Source organism: Dendrobates tinctorius, unplaced genomic scaffold, assembly GCF_039654945.1.
Source record: "Dendrobates tinctorius isolate UK_male_01 unplaced genomic scaffold, ASM3965494v1 ptg000309l, whole genome shotgun sequence".
Classification (NCBI taxonomy): domain Eukaryota; kingdom Metazoa; phylum Chordata; class Amphibia; order Anura; family Dendrobatidae; genus Dendrobates; species Dendrobates tinctorius.
The window spans coordinates 3,639,584-3,664,371 of NW_027361976.1; the positions used below are offsets into that span (position 1 = coordinate 3,639,584).

Consider the following 24,788-nt stretch of genomic DNA (forward strand, 5'->3'; position numbering starts at 1 on the left):
GACTGACACTTGCGCCCTGACTTCACCAGCGTATATTTGCAGAGCCACGTTAGGACTGTGGCCCATGCCCTTGTCAGCCACTGCAGTATATGGACTAGGCTCAGCGGAAGGTCCCGGAGACAGATCGCTACCGCCAGAAGACGGGGCATTGTAGCCCACAGGACCTATCTGGAAGAGGCACAGCGTCAGCCGTTGCCGGTGCTATTGAGTTCCCAGCAGGAGTTACAATTGGAGGAACTTCTGACACAAGGGCTACACAGGAACAGCGGTTGCTTGATCCATTATTCTTTAGCTCAGAATATTCTTTGCTTATTGTCCTGTTTAATCCCTTGTTTACCTTTTACCTCCCTGCGTGTATTCCCCTGTTATTAAACTTGCTAACCCTTGCTCTGTCTTGTCCGTCACTGCATCCCGCAACCTGCCCACACTTTTACCATTATTAGTTGGAGTGACCTAGTTTTTCATGTTTGGGTCACTCTTTCAGCGGGCACTTCATATATATATATCGCCAAAGGGTTCATACAGTCTCCCTGAATAGGAGATTCCTACATCCGTTATGGATTTATTTTTCTTTTCAGATTTTGTTGAACTTGAATGAAAATGACTGTAAGTTCTATTATTTCAGGACTTGTTGGCTACAGTTCAGACCGTGGGCCAGTCCTTTCCTGCTCTGGGTAGCGAAACACAGGAAGTTACTTCAAACACATGGCCCAGTGGCCAACTCAGTAACAGTCTATTCAGTCCTGACCCGGGGGTGTGCAAATAAAACTGGGATGAGGAAGGGGGAAAACAAAAACATTAGTCCTTTACTTCCAGGTCACTAACGACACCCAGTCCTGGTGCTGTCCAGGGCTCCTGGCCCTCGCAGAGACGCGGAACAGTCTCTTCACATTTTTTCATACAACCAGCCCAACTCTTTTGGATAGGGCCACACCAATCAATGCAGGGCCGCTGGATAGGCTCCCGTAACTCAATCACGGGCACCGTATCTACTGCCCTCTGGCTGGCTACAGGGGCTGCGACCATTGCTGTCAGCTGCACATCATATCGGGCTGCACGCACCCATCGCTCCTCCGGGCTAGAGACCATCTTTACGGCCATGACATATGGCCCTCAGGGCCCCTGTTCTTTAATAAAAGTCACCTGCTCCCACTCCTGTACGGGACAGTCACACTGGATAGACCCGGCATTCACATATACCTTTTCTCGGGTCTCAAGCTCATAAATAAACCCATATCCCTGGGTGGAATTGAAATGTTTGATGAGGCTCCTCCCGATAAACGTTGTCGATGGGTGCAGAGGTCGGGGGAAGGTGGCGGGGCAGGAGTCGGTGTGGGAAATGGGGTGGGTGCAGATTCTCCACTCACTGATGCTGCGTCCGGTGACATTCATCTCACGCAGCCGCGTGAGCTGGGAACTCCGGCCACGACAACTCCGGCCTCCAGCTTCTTTCAAGCCTCTTCTGGTTCTGGCTCATCGGCGCCCATGATGCTCGGGCTCTCGGCAAACTCCTTCCCCCACTGTCTGAAGGGAAATTATTCTTCCAGTTCCTTCAGCTTCCAGGATACAGGCCCGACTCCGCCCGGGCCACAGACCATTCCCAGACCTGGTGTCCTAGGTCTCCGCGAAAGGACATTCTTTTCCTTTGCATCATGACAGGTAATGGCGTTTCTCCTTCAGACACGCTGGCTTGTCCTTCTGGGCCCCACCCATTCATGGGTGGAGTCACTTCCAGTTGTTTTCCCATTTCTTCATATTCTGCTGCAAGGGCTGGGGCTTCTTCTTCGGCCGCACCCATTTCGGGCGGGCACCAGTCACTATGGGATGTGGCCTCGGCTCAGACCACTGTCTCTTCCATCTTTGCATTCTATTTTTCTCAGAATGCCCACAAAGGGCAGCACCATTCTCAGCTGTAGTTTGAGAAATTGACGCCTCACAGGTCCTCAACTGGCAGCATCATTAAATAGTACACACAAAACGCCAGTGTCAACGTCTACAGTGAAGAGGCAACTCCGGGATGCTGGCCTTCAGGGCAGAGTGGCAAAGAAAAAGCCATATCTGAGACACAGACATTGGACAGAGGAAGATTGGAAAAAAGTGTTATGGACAGACAAATCCAAGTTTGAGGTGTTTGGATCACACAGAAGAACATTTGTGAGATGCAGAACAACTGAAAAGATGCTGGAAGAGTGCCTGATGCCATCTGTCAAGTATGGTGGAGGTAATGTGATGGTCTGGGGTTGCTTTGGTGCTGGTAAAGTGGGAGATTTGTACAAGGTAAAAGGGATTTTGAATATGGAAGGCTATCACTCCATTTTGCAACGCCATGCCATACCCTGTGGACTGCGCTTGACTGGAGCCAATTTTGTCCTACAACAGGACAATGACCCAAAGCACACCTCCAAATTATGCAAGAACTATTTACGGAAGAAGCAGGCAGCTAGTATTCTTTCTGTAATGGAGTGGCCAGCATAGTCACCAGATCTCAACACCATTGAGCTGTTGTGGAAGCAGCCTGACCGTATGGTATGCAAAAAGTGCCCATCAAGCCAAACCAACTTGTGGGAGGGGCTTCTAGAAGCATAGGGTGAAATTTCTCCAGATTACCTCAGCAAATTAACTGCTAGAATGCCAAAGGTCTGCAATGTTGTAATTGCTGCAAAGGGAGCAATCTTTGACGAAAGCAAAGTTTGAAGGAGAAAATTGTTTTCTTTTTTGAACCTTGTCAATGTCTGGACTAGATGTTAAATTCATTTGGCAACTCATTTGATTAATAAAAGTATGAGTTTTCATGGAAAACACAAAATTGTCTGGGTGACCCCAGATTTTTGAACGGTAGTGTACCTGGACGAGAGCATACCTTGTCATCAGGACGGAAGCACAGAGGATACAGATGCCTTTTGTCTGCATGTCTCTTCATATGGGCGAAGGATGCTTCTAAAGTGGCTTTGGTGTCCTCCCACAACTTCACAAAATCACTGGAAAGGACATCTGCTGCAGGGACATTAGAAGGAACTCTCATCGGGGGGGGGGGACCTCGGGTTGCCGACCGAACACAATGTAGAATGGTGATTTTCCCGAGGCTTCACCAACATGATTGTAGTACAACAACTCAGCCCAGAGAAGCAACTTTATCCAATAACTGTGGCGAGCAATGATGAAGTGCCGCAGGTAATTGCCCAGGACCTGGTTGACACGCTCCACTTGCCCATTGGACAGTGAGTGATGGGCCGATGAGAAATCCAAGGCGATATCCAGATGTTTACAGAGAGCTCGACAGAATCTGAAAGTGAACTGCGAACCTTGATCGGACACAATGTGACGAGAAAATCCATGCAGGCGGAAAATATGTTTGATGAAGCTGTCAGCCAGTTCAGGAGTGGACGGAAGAGCAGACAACAGGGTAAAGTGCATCATTTTGGAGAAGTTATCCACGACTACCCAGATGACGTTGCAACCCTCGGATACTGGCAAATCCGTAAGGGTAATGGCAGAAGAGAACCGGCAGGAAGTCATCTGAGGACTTTATTGCGGGCACAAATCGGACAGGCAGCCACGTAAGCATAGATCTCTCTCCTCATGGACGGCCACCAGTAGTGGTGAGAAATCAACTGTAGAGTCTTCCTTTGTCCCGCGTGACCAGCCACTTTGGACGAGTGGCCCCAAGACAAAACTCGCTCAGATTCAGCCACAAGGGTCTTCCCTGGGAGAATTTGTGACAGACTGACTTGAGCAACAGTGACCATCTTGGATGGTTCAATGATAAACTGTGGAGCCTCCTCTTGATCCTTGGACAGAAAAGAGCGAGAGAGGGCATCGGCTCTGATATTCTTGTCACCGGACCTCAAATGCAAAAAAAAAGTTGGGGAGCAAAAAATAAAAGAGACCACTTAGCTTGGCGTGGATTAATTCTGTGGACGGATGGCAGGTTCTTATGGTCCATGTAGATGACCATTGGATAGACTGCGCCCTACAGCATGCCACTCCACCAAAGCCATCTTAATGGTGAGTAACTCTCGGTCCCCGATGGAGTAGTTACACCCAGGAGCGGAGAAGGCCTTAGAAAAGAAACCGCAGGACACACGGTGGCCTAAGGAGGACTTCTGGGTGAGCACAGCTGCAGCTCCTAACGAGGATGCATCCACCTCGAGAAAGAACTACTTGTTCAAATCCGGGCGTTGCAGGACGGGAGCGATGGAGAAGAACCGTTTAAGAAAGCGGAAGGCCTCTTCAGCCTCGGAGGTCCATTTCTTTGGATCGGCTCTCTTGCGGGTCATAGCAGAGATAGGAGCAGTCAGCGTGGAGAACTGGGAAATGAATTGCCGATAATTAGCAGAGTAAGGGAATCGTTGTATTGCTTTGACTCCCACAGGCAGCGGCCATTTAAGGATGGAAGAGACTTCCTCAGGATCCATCCTGAGTCTGGTATCTGAGATAATGTTACCCGAGAAGGGAAGAGATGACTATTCAAAAACACATTTCTCATACTTGGTGTAGAGGTGATTCCCCCTAAAACGGTGAAGAACTTGCCGAACTGCTCGTCTGTGAGAGGCTAGATCCGGGGAAAACACAAAAATATCTTCCAGATACATGACAACGCAGGAATAAAGCAGGTCCCAGAAGATGTTGTTGACGAATTCTTGGAAAACTGCCGGTGCTTTACTGAGACCGAAGGGCATCACTCAGTATTCATAACGTCCATTCCTGGTGTTGAAAGCAGTCTTCCATTCGTCTCCCCAGCGAATGCGGATTAGATTGTAGGCGCCTCTTAAGTCTAATTTGGTGAAGATCCTGGCACCTCTTAATCAGCCGAACAACTCAGGAATCAGGGGGATAGGGTATTTATTCTTCACCGTGATCTGGTTGAGACCTCAATAGTCAAGTACAGGGTTGGAGTGATCCATCCTTCTTAACAAAGAAAGACCCGGTACCAGCAGGAGAGGAGGATTTTTGAATAAACCCCCTGGCCAAATTCTCCTGAATATAGTCCGACATAGCTTGAGTCTCAGCCGGGGACAGAGGGTAAATTTGGCCTCTAGGGGGTGTAGATCCGAGAATTAAGTCAATAGGGCAGTCATGCGGCCTGTAAGTCGGCAAAGTCTCTGCTTCCTTCTTGTCAAAAACATCGGCAAAGGACCGCAAACCGGGCAGCGATGCTGGACAAGAAGAGGCCTCAGCTGGACGTACTGGAGCCAGACACTTTCATGACCGGAATGTCCCCAGCGGAGCACCTCTCCAGTTCTCCAGTGCAACACAGGTTTGTGCTGCCGTAGCCATGGTAGACCTAAGAGAAAAGCATGAGACATGAGGGAAAGAACATAGAAGGCAATGCTCTCAGTATGAAGCATCCCAATACGGACCACAAGCGGCTCAGTAGCCTGACGAACCGTCTCCCATCGACAGTTGTTATTGCCAGGGGATTCTTGAGCCAGGCGCCGCGGTCCTCTTTAACGTGCCACCTCACAGGCATGCTCACGGAAACAAAGATTTATACGGATGGCAGAGAGATCAGGTTATAGAATGTAGTTGGTAAGTCTCGACCAGCTAGCTCATCCTTTATGTTTCCAGAGATGCCCTCCCAGAATGTTGCCACCAACGCTTCATTATTCCACCTGAGCTCGGACGCCAGAGTACAGCATATTGTCCCACCCAACGCTGTATGGCCGCTGGCAGTGCCCTCACCAGCTGGTCTACCACCACCCTGTCTACCATCTGGGATGAGGTTAATGTCTCAGGCTGGAGCAATTTTTTAACCAGTTGCAGCAAGTCATAGGCCTGAGATCAGGCAGGGCGAGTCTCGGAAAAGGACCACTGGAACACCCGTTGGGCCCGCACATATGTATTAACCTCCAGTCGGGCAAGGATCTCACCTTTCAGCTTCCCATAGTCCAGGGCATCGTCCCGACCGTGGTCAAGGTAGGCCTTCTGTGCATCTCCCATCAAGAAGTTGGACACCACCTCAGCCCAATGAGCCACCGGCAAGCTCTCCCTCTCCGCAGTGCGTTTGAAGATAGTGAGAAAAGCCTCCATGTCGTCCTCAGGTGCCATCTTACTCAGCGCTGAGCAGAAATTGTACCGGGCTTCCAACCGGTATATGGTTGCTGGGGAACCTGCCTCTCGCAGAGCTGCAATCTGCTAAAGAAATAAATTGTTGAATGCTGCTGCTGATACTCCTGCAACTTCTGCTGTTGCACTTGAGCGGCAGCCAACTGTCTAAGAATTTCCTCCATCTTGTCAGCCGGCTTGAGCTGCAGCGTTGCAGGCCTGATCACAGACATGTAGAACGCTTTGTGGTATGCCTCAATTCACACTGCCCACATTCTCCACCATATGTAAGGCAGCAGTAGCACCGCATGCAGTGATGAGGCAGTGACCCACAAAGTTCAAACATAAAAGTCTCTTTAATCTGTTTCCTCACAGTATTAAAGTCCAATTCACACACAAGTGCAAATCATATAGCAAAGCATCAGTGTCCATTTCACAGCACTACATAACACCTGATATCTTCCGGATCGCAGCCAGGAACCATACCTTCCAGTTTGCAGCCGATAAATACGCCAGTCCACCAGTTGCCGTAGTCTACCGCGCCGCTGTAACCTGTGGGTGCCAGTAGTTGTTCTTCTGGGCTCCGTGTTACTCTCACACAGGCCGTGCCCCTGCAGGCTGTCTGCTCCACACCAAGCAAACTCCACTCTGATTCTGACACCCCCCAATGTTATGCTGCAGGTGTTTTTACAAACAAACCTGTGACCTTAGGCCACATGGAAAACCCGGACCAGAAATGAAAAGGACTGCACCACTACCATACTGCAGTCAGTTTCAAAACACAAAACCCGGAGCAGGTTTTCCCTAAATCTGTCTTGGGGACCATAGCATGTCCAAGATTACATTTATTTCTATTATTTCTTATCTGCATTGCAGTCACCGCTATGCCCGTGACTGCCATGCACACCTATGGACTTCGTACGCTTCCATGCACATCCTGGGGAGAACACACAGTGAACCCTACCTGTGACATCGGTTACTGCTTCACTATTGCAATCCCAGCTACTCCTGTGACCGCAATGCATTCCTATAGCCTCAATACGCCTCCTTGCGCATCCTGGGGAGAATGTACAGCGCCCCCTAGCTGTAACAGGGGTCACTGCCTCACACCACATAGTGATATTGTATAAAACACAGACACCCAGAATAAAGTCCTTTATTGGAAATAATCACACAGACTCCTTTATTGAATCTAAATTTACCATACTTACTTAACGCCTAATCCCAGACGTCCTCGTCTCCTGCAAACAATAAAAAAATAATAAACCAACATATACTATCCTGTCCAACACAGTCCATTTAATACAGAGTGTCCCATGTGGATCTCACATATAGAGCAGACACATCGGAAGATGTAACTGCTCTACCAGGCTTCCGGCGATACACAGACAGGAGGTAATCGCTCCCGTAGTGTATCACTGTGCTGCCGTAAGAGTTCACCGGAGTTCATCAGCTCTGGTGCTCTCACTTACCGCACCGCTGCGTGAGAACTGGAGGTGATCAGCTGATGAACTCTGGTGAACTCTTTCTGGTGATATACTGTGGGAGCAATAACCTCCTGTCAGTGTATTGCCGGAGGCTGGGTAGAGCAGTCACATCTCCCAATGTGACTGTTCTACACGTGAGATCGCTGTGGGACACTCGGTATTAAATGGACTACGGCGGAAAAGGGAGTCTATATTGGTTTATTATTTTTGATTGCTAGCAGGAGACGCGGGCGTCGGGGATTAGGCGTTTGGTGAGTATGTATTTTGTATGTGAATATGTATGTAATTATGTAAATGTTTAGATTTTTTTTTACAATTGAACACAGGCGCCTGATAAGACTATTCTCCCATCATCGGCTCTGTTATATGTGACAAAATACGTAGCCGAATGGGAGTAGTAGTCCCATCAGACGACGCCCAAGTGCAATAACTATGAGCTGTTCGTTGCATGGGTACACACACACACACAGACAGAGGCAGACACGCACATATTCTCTGCCCACACACTCTTCCTCCTTCTGACATCATTTACTGTGACAATTCACAGCAAGTCTGCAGCAAATAAGCAGTAAATACGCAACAAAGACGCAAACCTTTTTACACCTGCGGTTTGCTGCAGATTTGACTGACTCAATTGAAGTCAATGAGTCAAAAATTCTGCAGAAACGCAAAAAGAATTGAAATGCTGCAGAAAATAAAACACTGCAAATACAGAAGGAAATTTACTGATCACGTGCACAACACTTCAGGATTGTCGTTGAATTACCTTGCATAAGTATTCCATTGCGTTTTTGGCCCATTAACATGCGTAATAAAACACCATGAAAACGCATCAAAAACGCATTGTGAGCACATAGCCTAAGGGGAAACAAAATAAAGGCAAATACAAAAAAAAAAGTGTTTTTTTTCTTGGTGCGCAATACATGCAATGGAAAAAGTAAGGGTGCAAAATGTCAATAGCCTTTACCCCTTCATACATAGATGAAACTGAACATCCCGCTGTGGTCCATAAGTGTGGAAAAAGCGAAGGAGCCAAGGTCTTTCTGCACGTGGTTGACGCTGGCCATGTTAAATTGCTGACATCTGTTCCTAACAGCAGTGCTCAGAGCCATTTATGGCATGATCACCTGATGTCTTTAAGACATATGCAAACTCAATAAATGTTTGAAGAGAAATATGCTTCAGGACATGCCCACGACTATTGTCTTAAAGCATCTGTTTAGTGTTTTTTTTTTTTTTTTTTTTTACGAAGTGTTGCACCGCTGGCTTTTTTTTTTTAAACTTGTATTGTAATTAAGCAAGCAAAAGTCACCTGAAGTCTTTGGAAACCTGAAGTAGTTAAAAGAAGCAAACAAGACTGAACACATTCACAAAAGTCAGTTTGCAGTGCACGTGTGCATTCTTTTATCTTATATTTAGTGCTTTTCCACAGCGTACCCACTTGAAAAAGCTATTGTGTGTACATAGCCTTAATGGGAAGCGGTCATGTGAAAAACCGCCATTAGCTTTCAGATATGGGGATAATCTGCAGATTAATAGCGTTCTGAACCTGCCCGATGCCTGCAATTAGAGCCCCCGCTGCCGGGAGGATTTGGAAATGTCATGTCAGCGCGCAGAAATACAGACCTCACACAGCTACATTGATGAAAAAGAAAAAGTGTTAAAGGGTTTGGAAAATGGCAACAAAAAACCCAAACTTTTTTCTAAGAAACATCTGAATTACCGGTATTTTTTTTTTTTTTTTTAATTACTATGCAAGTTTCATATCACCATAATTGCACTGAAATGGACAATCATGGGTGATGATGACAGATCATTTTCAAAATGCAATTAATGATGTAAAAATGATACTCAGAAAACAGTGTTGCAATTGCATTTTTTGGGCACTTTTTCAAGGTTGGATTTATTTCCTTGTTATTTAGTACATTTCATGACAAAATAAGTAAGTGCTGTTAACTGCAAGTCATGCCACAATAATCAAGCCCGCAAATGGCTAGTAGTCAGAAAATGTAAATGTTAAGGCTGTTGTAAGAAGGCTAGGAGAAATTAACATGCGTGGCTGTCAAGCATGCACCCCTTTTGCTCCACTTAAAGTCAATGGCATAAACAAAGATAGAAAAAAGAATGGTACCATATTTTTTGGAATATAACACCATGTTTACACGTTCAGTATTTGATCAGTATTTTACATCAGCATTTGTAAGCCAAAATCAGGAACAGGTGAAAAATGCAGAAGTGGTGACGTGTTTCTATTATACTTTTTTCTGATTGTTCCTCTCCTGGTTTTGACTTACAGATAGTGACGTAAAATACTGACCAAATACTGAACGTGTGAACCTGGCCTAAGACTCATTTATTGGTAAAAAAAAAAAAAAAAAAAAAAAATAATAATAATATTATAGTCCCAGAGGCAGCTTCCCATGATGGAGGAGAACGTTGACACACAGAAATAACGGCCCTCTCTCCTCCTGTCATACACCGATCTATGCAGTGCAGGAGAGGAAACTTTCGGGACCTGAACAGAGGTTGCACGAGCTGAGCGGCTGAAGGAACTTCCACCCAATTAAAGTGGTTGTCCACTACTAGGACAACCCCTTCGTGAACTAAATGTTTGGCCCTCATTAAAAAAAAAAAAATTATATATACTCACCTTCGTGCTGGCGCCATTCCAACGGTGTTGGCTCTCGTGGAGCGTTGTGACACAAGGTGCCAGGCGCCCAATCAGCGCCGGTTTCACTGTCTCCGCCTTCATACAAATTGAACATGAAGAGGAAGTCCGGGCTGCAGGTGATCTGATTTCCTCTTCATGTCCAATCCGTACAAATGCGGGGACAGTGAAGCCGGCGCTGATTGGGTTCCGGGCACCACATCACAACAACCGAACGAGAGCCCCGGGACCACGAGTGCCGACACGGAAGGCGTGTAAAGGTTTTTTTTTATTTTTGGGAGCAAAACATTTAGTGGACATCGCATAAGTAACATTTTGGTACGAGTGAGGTCTGATATGCAAATGTGATCATGACACTTTCTGCATAATTTTGCAAATTTAAAAGCCTAGATACTACAATGAGGTACCAGAGACTGATGCACAAGAGCTGTAAGATCACATCATAGACAAGTGCACACAATTAAGTTCAATATCAGTCCTGATACAATAAAAACACAGAAATGCACCATTTACCAGATACTGTATCCCACCTCTCAGCTTCTTCCGCCTCTTTTTCTTCTTTCCGCTGCTGCTCCAGTTCTTGCAGTTTGAGGCGTTCAGCATTCCTTTTATTTATGGCCTCCTCACTAAAGTGATCGTTTTCATCAATGGATATCTAATTAAACATTGAAAAAGATAAAATAAAAAAAAAGTTATTGGAATTATTATGTTGTCCAAAACTATCATTTTCTATAATTTAGTCAATCAGAACTTCTTTTATAAATAAATGGAAGAAGTGGGTGATTATTATTATGTCCTTAGGTAGCATCTTTGCCCTGTATTTTTTGCAAAATTCTGAGAAGTAAAACTTGGTATTGGTAGTGTTCTAGTGTCTTATATACACATTCATAGCCAAAAGTATTTTTCCCAGAAAATTATTGTGATTACATATTTTGTTACACACGGTTATTTCTTTTACGTGTATTGGAACAACACAAAAAACAGAGGGAAAAAAATTAAGTTGAACATAATGGATGGAACCAAAGAGTTGGAGAGTTCTGAAGTGGCCAGTAATGAGTCCGGATCTAACTCCCATTGAACTGAGGAGAGATCTTAAAATTACTGTTGGGAGAAGGCACCCTTCAATATGAGAGACCTGGATCAGTTTGCAAAAGAAAAGTGCTCCAAAATTCCAGTTGAGAGGTGTAAGAAGCTTGTTGATGGTTATAGGAAGCGATTGATTGCAGTTACGGTATTTATTCCAGAGGGTGTGTAACCAAATATGAAGTTGCGGGTGCCAACAATTTTGTCTGTCCCATTTTGTGGTTTGTGTGAAATGTCAAATTTGCTTTTTTTCCCCTCATTTTTTGTGTTGTTCCAATACACACAAATGAAATAAACGTGTGTGACAAAACGAGTGTATTGTAATAATTTTCTATGAAAAATACTTTTCCTAGTACAATTTCTAGGGTGCCAGCACTTTAGCGTGACTCGTGACTGTATGAATAATAGCATTATAGGATTTTCCGCCCTTACTTAAAGGGAACCTGTCACCAGAAATAACGCCATTACAGAAAATACAGAGCGGTGGCTGTAACCGTGCACCCAACTAAAACTAAAGCAAAGCTCATACAAAAATCAGAATCTGCTTTTATTTTTGTAGTGCAGATGAAGAATATAAAAGAAGCCATGAGATCAGATGCAATGAGGAGCTCCTTCAAATTTTGTCTGGACCAGTTTCTATACTTTATAGATGCAATTCATCATTTGCATTTTGCTTTTTTTTGCACGTCACTTTTCTTTTTTTGTCTTGTGGTATTCACTGCACCAGATTCATCAAAATGATGCCGTCCTGACAGATTACTGATGAGCTACAGCTAAAGAGAGGCTGTTTATTAGCTGCCGCCGACATGTGACATCACTCACGCGCAACTTTTCTTCCATAGTGCAGAAAAAAAAATTTTCACAAAATATTTTTTGTTGGATCTCATTCACACACATGATAATTGGAAGCCATATTGACATTGGATTTGCCATGGATTTGTCTGCAGTTTGTGCGGAAATCTGTGTCTAATTTGATACTTGTGATCAGACCCTTATAATTTGCCTGATTTTCACCTTAATATCACACGCCACAGATTTTCCATCTTCTGCAGTAAGCATAAGCTTCATCCCTTGGAGTGAACGCACAGCATTGATAGTACTTGATATTTCTTCATACTGGAGGAAAGCATCAAAAGCTTGTAGACCACCAGGACCTGGCTGGTTTCCACTGCCATCTTCTCTATATGGATCAAGCATAGGTATGTCAATATTTACTATATTTCCAAACTTTTCAAAAGTGCTTCTTAAAACCTCTTCGCTTGGCTTTTCAGTGCTTGTGCCCAAAGGTAAAAACCATTTACATGGCAAACCCTCCAAATGAAGACAGGATGGTGTAGTGCAATTTTCAGAATCATCTTTTATTTCTGTCAGTAATTTTTTAGTGCTATCATTGACTGGAAGTTCAGCTGGTGCCTCAATTGCTATGATGTGTAATGGTTTGGCAAGGCAACTGATCGGCAAATTTTGGTCATTAAGCTTTTCCAAAAATCTGTTAGCCAAATGTTTAGTATCTGCTTCACCTTCAAGTCGGACAAACTCTTTTGAGGTTTTGGAAACCCTGAGACAACTGAAATGCTCTGGGGTAACCAGGTTTTTTATTTCTTCTAAAATATCCATGTTTGATATTGGTCTGCATTGATCTGCTTCTTCCGGAAGTATGATCGAGATGATTAACTTTGCCTTGGGTTTAAGATAAAGATGGTGACTGGCACTTAGCTCCACTGCTTCAGAGTCATCGTATACTGGAGTAATTGTCATTGTGTTCATATGATCTGTAACAAAACAGAAGACAATATATTAGAGGCCTCGATTGCAGTCATACACATATACGAATCAAGCACGTCTCTATTGTATGGCTCCATTTTGTACAGAACTGTAATAGGACTGATGTACATTATACCACTGATTCCATTTAGAGACATACACAGTCTCATTTCGCCAAACTACAGTAAAAGAGTTGGCTAGAATTTTAGGAATGGTGCCCAACAGTAGGGAAAGGAATAAAATAAATATTTATCATTTGCTCAGTTGTTATATCCCCTACAGTTTTAGCACCACTGCTCCTTGATCCTTGCCAGTCCCATAGAGACGACATGGGATCGTAGGTCCTATTAATCCCCTTAGTAAACAGGCAATAAAAATATGCGGGACAATTCTAAAAACTGCACCCCAGAAGGTGCTCAAAACCACATTCAAGATGTTTATTTACCCTTCAGGTGCTTCACATGAATTTTTTGAATGTTTTAAAAATGAACATTTAATTTTTTTTTCACAAAAAAATTACTTAAGCTCCAATTTTTTTTTTAATTTACCAAGGGCAACAGGAGAAATTGGACTCAAAAAGTTATTGTGCAATTTGTCTCGAGTACGCTGATACCCCATATGTGGGGGTAAACCACTGTTTGGGTGCATGGCAGAGCTCGGAAGGAGCGCCGTTTGACTTTTTCAACGCAAAATTGGCTGGAATTGAGGTCAGACGCCATGTCACGTTTGGAGAGCCCCTGATGTGCCTGAACAGTGGAAGCCCCCCACAAGTGACCCCATTTTGGAAACTATACCCCCAAGGAACTTATCTAGATATGTGGTGAGCACTTTGAACCCCCAAGTGCTTCACAGAAGTTTATAATGCCCATGCGTGAAAATAAAAAAAATCATAAAAAAAAATCATTTTTTCCACAAACATGATTTTTTAGTGTCCAATTTTTTATTTTCCCAAGAGTAACAGGAGAAATTGGACCCCAAAAGTTGCTGTCCAATTTGTCCTAGTAGGCCGATACCCCATATGTGGGGGTAAAACACTGTTTGGGCGCATGGCAGAGCTTGGAAGCAAAGGAGCACCGTTTGACTTTTTCAACGCAGAATTGGCTGGAATTGAGATCAGATGTCATGTCGCGTTTGGAGAGAACCTGATGTGCCTGAACAGTGGAAACCCCCCAATTCTAACTCCAACCCTAACCCCAACACACCCCTAACCCTAATCTCAGCCCTAACCCTAGCCCTAGTGGGAAAATGGAAATAAATACATTTTTTAATTTCATTATTTTTCCCTAACTAAGGGGGTGATAAAGGGGGGTTTGATTTACTATTTATGGCGGGTTTTTATGTTTGGCAGCTGTCACACGCTAAAAGAGATACCTTTTTCTGCAAAAAATAGTTTTTGCATCACCACATTTTGAGAGCTATAATTTTTTCATGTATTGGCCCACAATCAAGTGAGGTCTTTTTTTTGCGGGACGAGTTGTTTTTTTTGGTACTATTTCCGGGCACATGACATTTTTTGATCGCTTTTTATTCCAATTTTTGGGACACAGAATGAACAAAAACCAGCAATTCATTAATTTCTTTTTTGGGACGGGGGGGGAATTTACACCGTTCCGCGTGTGGTAAAATTGATAAAGCAGTTTTATTCTTCGGGTTCGAACGATGACAGCGATACTTCATTTATATAAATTTTTTTATGTTTTGGCGCTTTTTTACAATAAAAACAATTTTATATAAAAAATTATTTTTGCTTCGCTTTATTCTGCGAGCTATAACTTTTTTGTTTTTTCACTGATGGTGCTGTATGGTGGCTTGTTTTTTGCGGGACAAGATGACGTTTTCAGCGATACCATGTTTATTTATATGTCTTTTTGATCGCGTGTTATTGCACTTTTTGTTCGGCGGTATGATAAAGCATTGTTTTTCTGCCTTTTTTTGAAGGGGTTTACTAAAGGGGTTAACTAGTGGGACAGTTTTATAGGGCGGGTCGTTACGGACGCAGCGATACTAAATATGTGCACTTTTATTGTTTGTTTTTTTATTTACATAAAGAAATTAATTTTTTGGGGAATATTTTTATCTTTATTTAGGAATTTTTAAAATTTTTTTACTTTATTACATTGTCCCAGGGTGGAACATTACTATATAAAGTCAGATCGCTGATCTGACACTTTGCACTGCACTGTTTCAGATCAGGGATCTGACAGGCAGTGCAGGAGGTTTCTCAGCGCCTGCTCTTAGCAGGCACTGAGAAGCCACCTCCCTGCAGGACCCTGCGACAATCGCGTTGTTCTGAGGGTCTCAGGGAAGCACTCAGGGAGCCCCCTCACTGCGCAATGCTTCCCCTACACCCCCGGAACACTGCGATCATATTTGATTGCAGTGTGCCGGGGGTTAATGGGTCAGGAGCGGTCCGAAACTGCTCCTGGCACATAGTGCCGGGTGTCAGCTGTGATAATTACCTGACACCCGGCTGCGATTAGCTGCGCTCCCCCCGTGAGCGCAGCTGATCGCTATGACGTACTATCCCGTCCATGGGCATTAAGGCCCAGGGCATATGGATGGGATAGTATGTCAAATGTCGGGAAGGGGTTAAAAGACCAATAAACTAAAGGGTGTACTTTAAAACGACTAACTTTCCCCTTAAGTAAAGCCTCTTGACGACGACGCTCCATCCTGTAATAAAGAATAACAAAGAGGCCTGGTGAGCGGGTGACAGTTGCTTCATCTCCTCACAGACAACTGAGGAGAATTCCTGAGGGAGGGGCTATAAATATAGCACCTTCCCACACTTTTTCCAACCAATCCAAATTAACAGCTGCTAGCCAGGCCAGCCAATCAGGGCGATCACCTGCTTCTGTTACATGACAACAGGGACTATTAACCCTTTACCACATCAATGAGGATACCTCATCAGACAATTAATGCAACATACAGTAAAACAAAATGGTTACACACAGCATATTCCTAACAATATCCCTCCACATCATACATTTATCCTAAGTGCCACGAGTCCTTGCAGCCCCTGCTCTAATTGATGTGGAGGCTTTCCTCTATATATGTTAATCACATGCTCAGCACTCGGGTATATAATGACATCATTTAAGTTTATTGTAGCTGACTCGCCCCCCAGAGGCCGTGGGGTACTCGGTGCCGGGCCCGTTGATTTCTATGGGAGATGTCACAGTGGCAGTGACCCGGTCCGTGGCATGAGGCAGTCAATGTAAAAGGGGTAGAGAGTGAGGGAGATAAAGTTGTTGAGATGATTCGTGACGCCACCTGTGGTCTCTGGTCAGTTTGACCAGCGCTGCAGGGTTGCTTCTCTGGGACAGATGGTGTGGTGCAGCAATGATGTTGAAGCTCCCCACAGGTGGAGCTGTAGTCCCAGGGCAGGGTAGATGAGGTTGGCAAGTGGGGAGATGGTGTAAAGAAGTAGATGTAGCAGAGCCGGGTGTAAGGCGCAAGAATAAGTGGACACAAAGGCATTTAGTTCCAAAGGCTTTACTCACAGTCTGGTGCACACAGATGCCCGCTTCGGTGCCTTGTTCTCCAGGTCAGGGGCTCAGCCAACTCCCAGGCCAGGTAAAGTACACCTTTCCAGCACTCCTCCAACATATGCCTTCTCTGAACGTCTCCACACTAGCGCCTAATCTGAAGTACTTGTAGATGCGTATTAAACTCAAGTTCCTCCTTCTCGATGTTACTTAGAACTCTACTTGTACGGCAGACAGCTGTAGCCTGCTTCGGGGACTTCTTGCTATCATGTCCCGGCTCACCCACGTTGCTGTTGTGCCCCCAAGTCTTAGATGGGAATAAAGTGCTGAAGACTTCTATTCCTCCAGTGTCTGCTGCAGGAACATCAGAATCCATACAACCTCGGGGACCGGACCCCGGCCATGCGCTTCAAACGAGGAAGGGCTCTACTCTGACCCTAGTCCTTAGTTCTCTTCTTCTCCTTACTTTCCGTACTAAACTATCTTCCTTCTGAAGAATCAGGCTTTCTATGGCTCTTTCCTGTGCCAGCAGCTCCAGGTCACAGGAGTCTGCTGCAGCACTTCCTTCACTCCATCCCTCTCAGGGGATCCTCTCTCACAGACTGACCCTTTCCTAATATTCTCCCGCTCTCTTGTACAGTCTAAGCTCCACCCACCTCCCAGCACTCTTCGTGTTCCAAGCAGGGAACCATGAAGGTTGCTCTGCTACACTACTGTGTTTGTGTGGGATGCGAGTGGTGGAGTCTGGTCAGGTGTTCCATCATACCTGCGGAGTGGGATACTACACCTCAGGAGGAGGTGCATTACCTCTGTGGCGACTGAACCCTCAGGGGCGCCACATAGCCATCCAATTACAAAATATATTAACGTTTCGGACCTAAGTTACCTTCACCAGGAAGCAATGGATTGCCGTGAATGGAGCAATTTAGGAAGAATAGTGCAAAGGTATAGTGACCATAGTCGTGAGTGCAGAAAGGTTAACATATTTTGTAACTGGATTGCTACATTAAACTTTCAGAATTTCATTGCATACCCCCGAGTTCTTTATATACACTTTACGGACTGGGCCCCTACTCCGGCACATCTCTCTCATGGAGTGACACAAGTACCATATATTAACCACCAGCTGCCACAAGCCACAGCCTTCAGGTAGTGCACATGCAAACATCACCGCTGATACCATTATGTAACTGATCTAATGTCATCACTGTAGGACTGATGTGATGAGTTCTGATATTTTATTTATTATTCATCCCTTTAAACAGCAGATCGACAAAGGAAAAGACTGTGGAAAGCTCCTTTTAGGAGAAAATAACCATCCAAATGGACTGTTGCAGATCTTGGATGGCAGTGCATGTAGCATGTTTTTCTCCATTCTAAAGATATAGAGGTAGATTCCATAAATATACACTGCTGTACAGACTTCTGACGCCTATACACAAGTCCTTATTTATAATCGTGTTTGCATGGGTTTCCTCCGGGTTCTCCGGTTTCCTCCGACACTCCAAAGACATACTGACTGGGGTTCACAATCTAAATCCCCTATGAGGACAGTGATGAGGATTTCTGTAAAACGCTGCGGAATATGATAGCGCTATATAAGCAACGCATAATAAATAAGCGGTCATTAACTTTCACCCATACAATGACAACCACCAATAGATGTCGTTATGTTGATAGTAAAGACATTCCAGCAAAACCCTTTGCATACCATTTATTAGCCTTATGTTGTATATTGAAGCTGGGGCTGTAGCCACAGTGGGAGAAGCTGTGATTGGCTGTGGCAAGAGAATGAAGTAAGGGATGGAACTGCATTGACCCTTCCCATGCCCTGAGGAAAGTGAGAAGGTGGACCACATAGGGAAACCTGGGAATAGAGAGAGAGTTTGTAGAATAGTTTGTGCCCTACATCAGTGAGATAGTACAAGAATGAAGCTGCAGAGCAGTTGGGCTGGGTATCGGCGACCACAGGCATCTGATAGCCATAAGAGTCTATTATAGTTAGTGTGCAACCACCAAGTTCTGTGCCTTCTAGTAGTGCAAGTGCTAAGTAACAAAGTGTGACAGAATATAACCTCCAAGCTTCATGCCTCATTTGTGACATGAAACCAGCAAGTTATAGATGGTGCCTTTACTGAGAGTCAGTAACTGCAGTACCTCAATAGGAGTAAAGCTTTTTGAAGTCAACAAAGTAGTGTCTGTGCTCAATTTTCCAGCTAGACTTGAGATACTGGCTGAGTCAGCCTGCTAGGCCTGCAACCTCAAGTGTGAGTCACATTCACTGCCAGTGTGTATTGTAACAAAACCTGTTTTACAAGACTGTCCCTCCTAGTAACTACAAAGCTCTGTACCCAGGTATGAAGTGTAACTTCCAAGCTCTGAGCCTGTACTCTGGGGTGTAACTTTCAAGCTTTGTGCTTCAATATTGCAAGTAACCATCAAGATTGTGTCCTCATTGTGAGACCGTAACCACTATGATAACTTTCCTCCTCCTTTTCAATGTAGACGTGTCCATTACCAGTCACAACTCCATACTTGCGTGTAATACCAAATCTCAGCAAATCCAATACAAAATACTGTATACTACTTCAGGCAAATATGACCTGTGTGTGTGAACCATACGATGAGTAGCAGCTGTAGAACATTGGTGAACAAGCAACCTGGGCTGCAAACATTATGGAATATATAGATAAACTATGCACGTTAAAAAAAAATAAAAAAAAAAAATAATAATATCAAGGAGTTACCCTGTAGGGTCTTGTTCACAAAATATTAGCACAAACCCTCCCTGAAAAACCATCTTTAAATAATAAGAAACCATACAAAACAAAAATCTATGAAAATAGACATGAAAATTTCTATGTTTTTACAAGGTCTACCAATGCTGGAAAAAAGTTTCTCTGATGAAAAAAGTGTCAGAATGCAAATATTTGTTATATACAGCAGGTGAAATAAGTATTGAACATGTCACCAATTTTCTGAGTAAATATACACTGCTCAAAAAATAAAGGGAACACTTAAACAACAGAATATAACTCCAAGTAAATCAAACTTCTCTGAAATCAAACAGTCCACTTAGGAAGCAAAACTGAGTGACAATCAATTTCACATGCTGTTGTGCAAATGGAATAGACAACAAATGGAAATTATTGGCAAATTATCAAGACACCCTCAATAAAAGGAGTGTTTCTGCAGGTGGGGACCACAGACCACATCTCAGTACCAATGCTTTCTGGATGTGCCCCCAGCCCAACACCGTGCATTACGCTTAGTATTTGCTACAGAACACCAGGATTGGCAAATTCCGCCACTGGTGCCCTGTGCTCTTCACAGATGAAAGCAGATTCACACTGAGCACAAGTGACAGATGTGACAGAATCTGGAGATGCCGTGGAGAGCGGGTTGCTGCCTGCAACATCCTTCAGCATGACCGGTTTGGCAATGGGTCCCTAATGGTGTGGGGTGGCATTTCTTTGGAGGGCCACACGGTGTTGCACTGAGTACAACCCCCATCTGTGGACGTCAGGCACTCAGACCATCCTCATGAAGTCTGTTTCTAACCGTTTGTGCAGACACATACTCATTTGTGGCCTGCAGGTCATTTTGCAGTGCTCTGGCAGTGCTGCTCCTGTTAGGGACGATGGAACGCACTAAATAAGTGCGTTCGCCGCCTGGGGTCCACCGTGCAGAAAGTGTTATACTGCTGCTAGGAAATGGCAGACACGCAATATGGCGGTATATCGCACGCGGGTTGAACGTCACCCGGTGTACGCTGGGCGTACTCTGTTGATTCACAGAGGCGCCAAAGCAATAAACTTAAATACCGAGCCTGTTGGGCTCACAGGTCTCAGCGGAATGCACGCACGGTATACGGTCACAGGACTAGGGCCAAAGACACAGGGTCAGTGTCCGTCTAGACCTACCGTGTGTGCGGCGTCGCTACCGCGAATGCCGACAAGTGCTGCTGACTGCAGCGTGGCGACTGACACAGCCACTATACGACAATGCCCAGGAAGGGGCACACTGTTGGACGATACTTTTGTGGAGATATGCACTATGTCCTGTAGCGTGCCACTGACTGGTGCTGACTCTATGACTAAGTCCCTATCCACATACGTAATATCACAGGGAGGGGAATCTTAATGAGTCATTCTCAGGTTCATGCATCCGTCATCATGCACACAGGTAGCAACTATAGTCTATACTAGCGCATGGCCGAGCGGCCATACGAACCTTTTATAGCCTGGACCTTCTGGAAGCTTCCAGATCCCTGAGATGGACCAATCAGATCTGGAGAAGGACCTGTGCATGTGACTCCCGATCTCCAATGGGAGATCGTCTCATGAGCATGCTCAGTGGAGCGATGGAAGGACTTAGCCTCTGGAGTGACTTGCTGCTGATCAGCCTGCGCTGCCATCGCTGGCCCTGAGGTGGCAGCAACAGCCAGACCCACAGAGCTGGTCTGAGCAGAGCATCGGGAACGACGGGGCTGCTGAGCAAGCTCCTCTGCAGTCGATAGAGAAAGGGAGACCGCAGGATGTGAGGCTCTGGATCCCTGCTGTGCAGTTGCAGGAACCTGATGCCTAACACCTCCTTGCACAAAGGTGGAGGTAGCTGTCCTGCTGCTGGGTTGTTGCCCTCCTACGGCCCCTTCCACATCTCCTGGTGTACTGGCCTGTCTCCTGGTAGCGCCTCCAGCCTCTGGACACTACGCTGACAGACACAGCAAACCTTCTTGCCACAGCTCGCATTGATGTGTCATCCTGGATGAGCTGCACTACCTGAGCCACTTGTGTGGGCAGTAGAGTCCATCTCATGGTACCACGAGTTTGAAAGCACAACCAACATTCAAAAGTGACCAAAACATCAGCCAGAAAGCATTGGTACTGAGATGTGTTCTGTGGTCCCCACCTGCAGAACCACTCCTTTATTGAGGGTGTCTTGATAATTTGCCAATAATTTCCATCTGTTGTCTATTCTATTTGCACAACAACATGTGAAATTGATTGTCAATCAGTGTTGCTTCCTAAGTGGGCAGTTTGATTTAACAGAAGTTTGATTTACTTGGAGTTATATTCTGTTGTTTAAGTGTTCCCTTTATATGTTTGAGCAGTGTATTTGTTAAGGTGCCACTGACATAAAATTCTCACCAGATATCAATAACTACCCGTACAATCCACACAGGCAAAGAAATCAACCCATAGATGTCCAGAAATTAAGATATGTATAATAATGAGAAATGGTGACGAGTGCAATACACAGTGTCCTTTTCTTACAAATGGAAAATCTGCATAATTACGTAGCTATACGAGTGCAAGCACATGTCACTGAATAATCCGATAGTTTAGCTAGACAGAATTTTAGGAAAACTAGAATTGTAATGGCAGCAACTGGTCATCACTCAGCTTTCCTAGAAAGTAGCCTTTACATGACACTTTTCTGTTTCTGCTCTTGGCTTAAAAACACACAAAATAAAAAATAAAACATAAAACTGTGAAGTTTGAACAAGCAAACATCATTGTAATGCCATGTCATGCTATACCCTGCTGGGTAACTGCTGTAACTGTCATGTCTTGATAGGGCATTGCACAGATTATGCTTGGCATGAAACTCTATTATCCCACAATGTTTGATTATGTAGCTTTATTTTTTTATGTGACAGATTTGTAATGGATGGAAAATAGCCTGCATGAGAGCGAGAGTGAGTAATAATGTCACGACTGGACTTACAAATGTAGATCCATCCTAAGGTCAAGAAATACTTGTCCCTGGGTACTAGATGGAAAGTCTGAAGTACCTCCAATGGAGGGCGAGGGTTTTGCGCCTTGTGCTTAAGGATGTGTGCACATGTGAGCGTTTTGCTTAAGGATGTGTGCACACGTGAGCGTTTTTTTCATGGTTTTCAAGCGTTTTTACTGGCAAATACACTTAAAAACCGCTTACAAGAAGCATCCCATTCATTTTAATGAATTCTGCACTTTTTTTGCATATTGATGCTTTTTTTCAGCGAAAAAACGCATTGCGGTAAAAAACGCAACATGCTCATTAATTTCGCGGAAAAATACGCATTTCTAACCATTCTCTATGAGACTGGGGATTCTCCAGAAAAAAAACGTGCAGAAAAACGTGCGTTTTTTGGAAAGAAGTCCGGTTTTCAATCAGGAATTTTCTGCATACTTTGGTACATAGCCTGAAGTCTAATGTGCACTGAGTCAGGTCATATTTCAGCGTGGGAACAGGTAAATGTGCACACACCACCTGTACTATCTCAGGTACTTGCCAGACTGTGGAGGTCAGACTCAAAGACATGCACAGGAGAAGAGGAGGCTGTACTGAAGAAACACCAGTGCCATTAGCTGGTTTCCACTGGTGATGAAGCACTCGCTATTAATGTTTGCCAATCTAGAGCTTAGTTAGGGTCCCAGAGGAGCAAGAAAACCTCCTCCAGAGCTTTAGTGTGGGAGATCTGTCCTATATAGAGGAGACTAGCCCACCACCCAAGAGAGATACGTCATAAGAAGGACAATGATTGTTATAACAGTGGGGGGTAAAAATCAAAGAGAGAAACATAATAAGTAAATACCCTGCAGTAAATAATTAAACAGCAAAAGTGCATGAAAATAATATTAGATACTTGGTTAACATAATTTTGATAAAAAAAATAAAATGCAAAACCTAAACTACCAAGTCATGGTGACCCTAATTGGGATGGTCCTACTCCAATATTAAAACTTTACCATATGTCAAGTGACAAGCATGTGACTAAGGGCTGAGAAAGACTGGGGCCAGCTAGTGGACACACAGCCATGGGGAGCAACATCAATATAACGTCCAGCTCAAAGAAAAGGCAAGCCACACCTTTAAATGCACGATGCAAAAGACAGAAAAAGAAAACTAAAAAAGAACTAGGATACAAATTTGTGTGCATGCAGCATGTATGCTCATGTTCGCACTGGCCACTGAACAGACAAAAAAAAAAACAAAAAAAGACAAACCAGAAACATAATAAGTAAATATGCTGCAGTAAATAAATTAACAGCAATAGTGCATGGCAATAATATAGGGTACTTTGGTTAATATAATTTTGAACAAAAAAGTACAAAGTCCTTCAAAGCCCTTATCCATATGCATGTCACTCAACAATCGGTGAGGTTTTAATATAAGAATTAGGGCTGTCCAAATTTTGGTCACCGTGAAGTGGTGGGATGGCTTTTGCAATTTTTTTCTATCAAAATTATGTTAACCTAGTACAGTATATTATTTTCATGCACTATGTGGTTTATTTACTGCATTGTATTTACTTATTATGTTTCTGTCTTTGTTTTTTTCTTCTCCGTGGCCAGTGTGAACATGTGCTTACACGCTGCATGCGCACCAGTTTGTATCCTAGTTCATTTTTTTTCGTTTTTTTACAGAAGGTAGGGTAGAGTCCCATTTATGACCCTGAAGGGTGCATCCATCTGTAAGGAGCAGGAGTAGCCACATGAGGAGTGTTGGAATCAGAGTGTGAATAAGAATGCCATGCCTGAGACAGCTGGTAGATTATTGCCTGTGTACGAGGGACTGTGACTTGGTAACCAAGAATTGTAGGCCAGAAGTCTGTGCAAAATTCCAGACAAGCTACTGCTACCAACGAGCATGATAAGTGTTGTGACCAACACAGAGAGTGTGAGCGAGAGTGCTAAGAAAGTGACACAGACTGTGGCAAAGTGATGGTGGTGCAGCCAAGGAATGTGCGAGGTACCCAACAATTGTCACAAGTGTAAAGCAATTGTCATAAGTGTCAGTTTGCTACTTCTCTTCAAGTCAGCCAGCAAAAAGCAACTGTTTGGTCCACATCCTGATGTTCTCAGCAATTAGCAGACTTCTGCACCCTTTACGTGAGGCAACATGCTTGGTGGTTTAACCTATCCTAGAGGAGGCAACAAGTTACATGCGGATAATGAGATGAATTCACAGCAAACAAATCTGAGGCAGAAACACTTCTGAATCAGCTGTTGTCTGTTTCACATACCACTTTTTCGTCAAGTATTTAGCATGGCATTTTGTGTATCAAGATGTTCTCTTAAGGCAATATAGAACACTTTCCATACATTGTGTTGTGTTGTGTTCTGTTTGGGGTCAGTCCCATTTTTTTTTTCCGCATGCACTGTGACCCAAAACGTGGTTTTGTGAACATAGTCTTAAAGATAGCAAATAAACGTATGTGACATGACAAAAACAATAAAAATGTTTTTTATAATAAAAACT

The 24,788-nt window shown here is 44.2% G+C and overlaps 1 protein-coding gene across 3 annotated transcripts in view; it reads right to left on the reverse strand.

Moving 5' to 3' along the window:
- The window catches only part of LOC141073651 (A-kinase anchor protein 17B-like), a 111,224-nt gene that overhangs the window by 35,715 nt on the left and 50,721 nt on the right, over nt 1-24,788 (reverse strand). For all 3 annotated transcript variants that reach the window (XM_073560971.1, XM_073560972.1, XM_073560970.1), the window contains exons 2-3: nt 12,298-13,055; nt 10,731-10,855 (exon numbers count right to left, since the gene is read on the reverse strand). In XM_073560971.1, coding sequence (XP_073417072.1) covers nt 10,731-10,855; nt 12,298-13,050 — 878 coding nt within the window. In that variant the 5' untranslated portion in view covers nt 13,051-13,055. The remainder of the gene's footprint in view (nt 1-10,730; nt 10,856-12,297; nt 13,056-24,788) is intronic.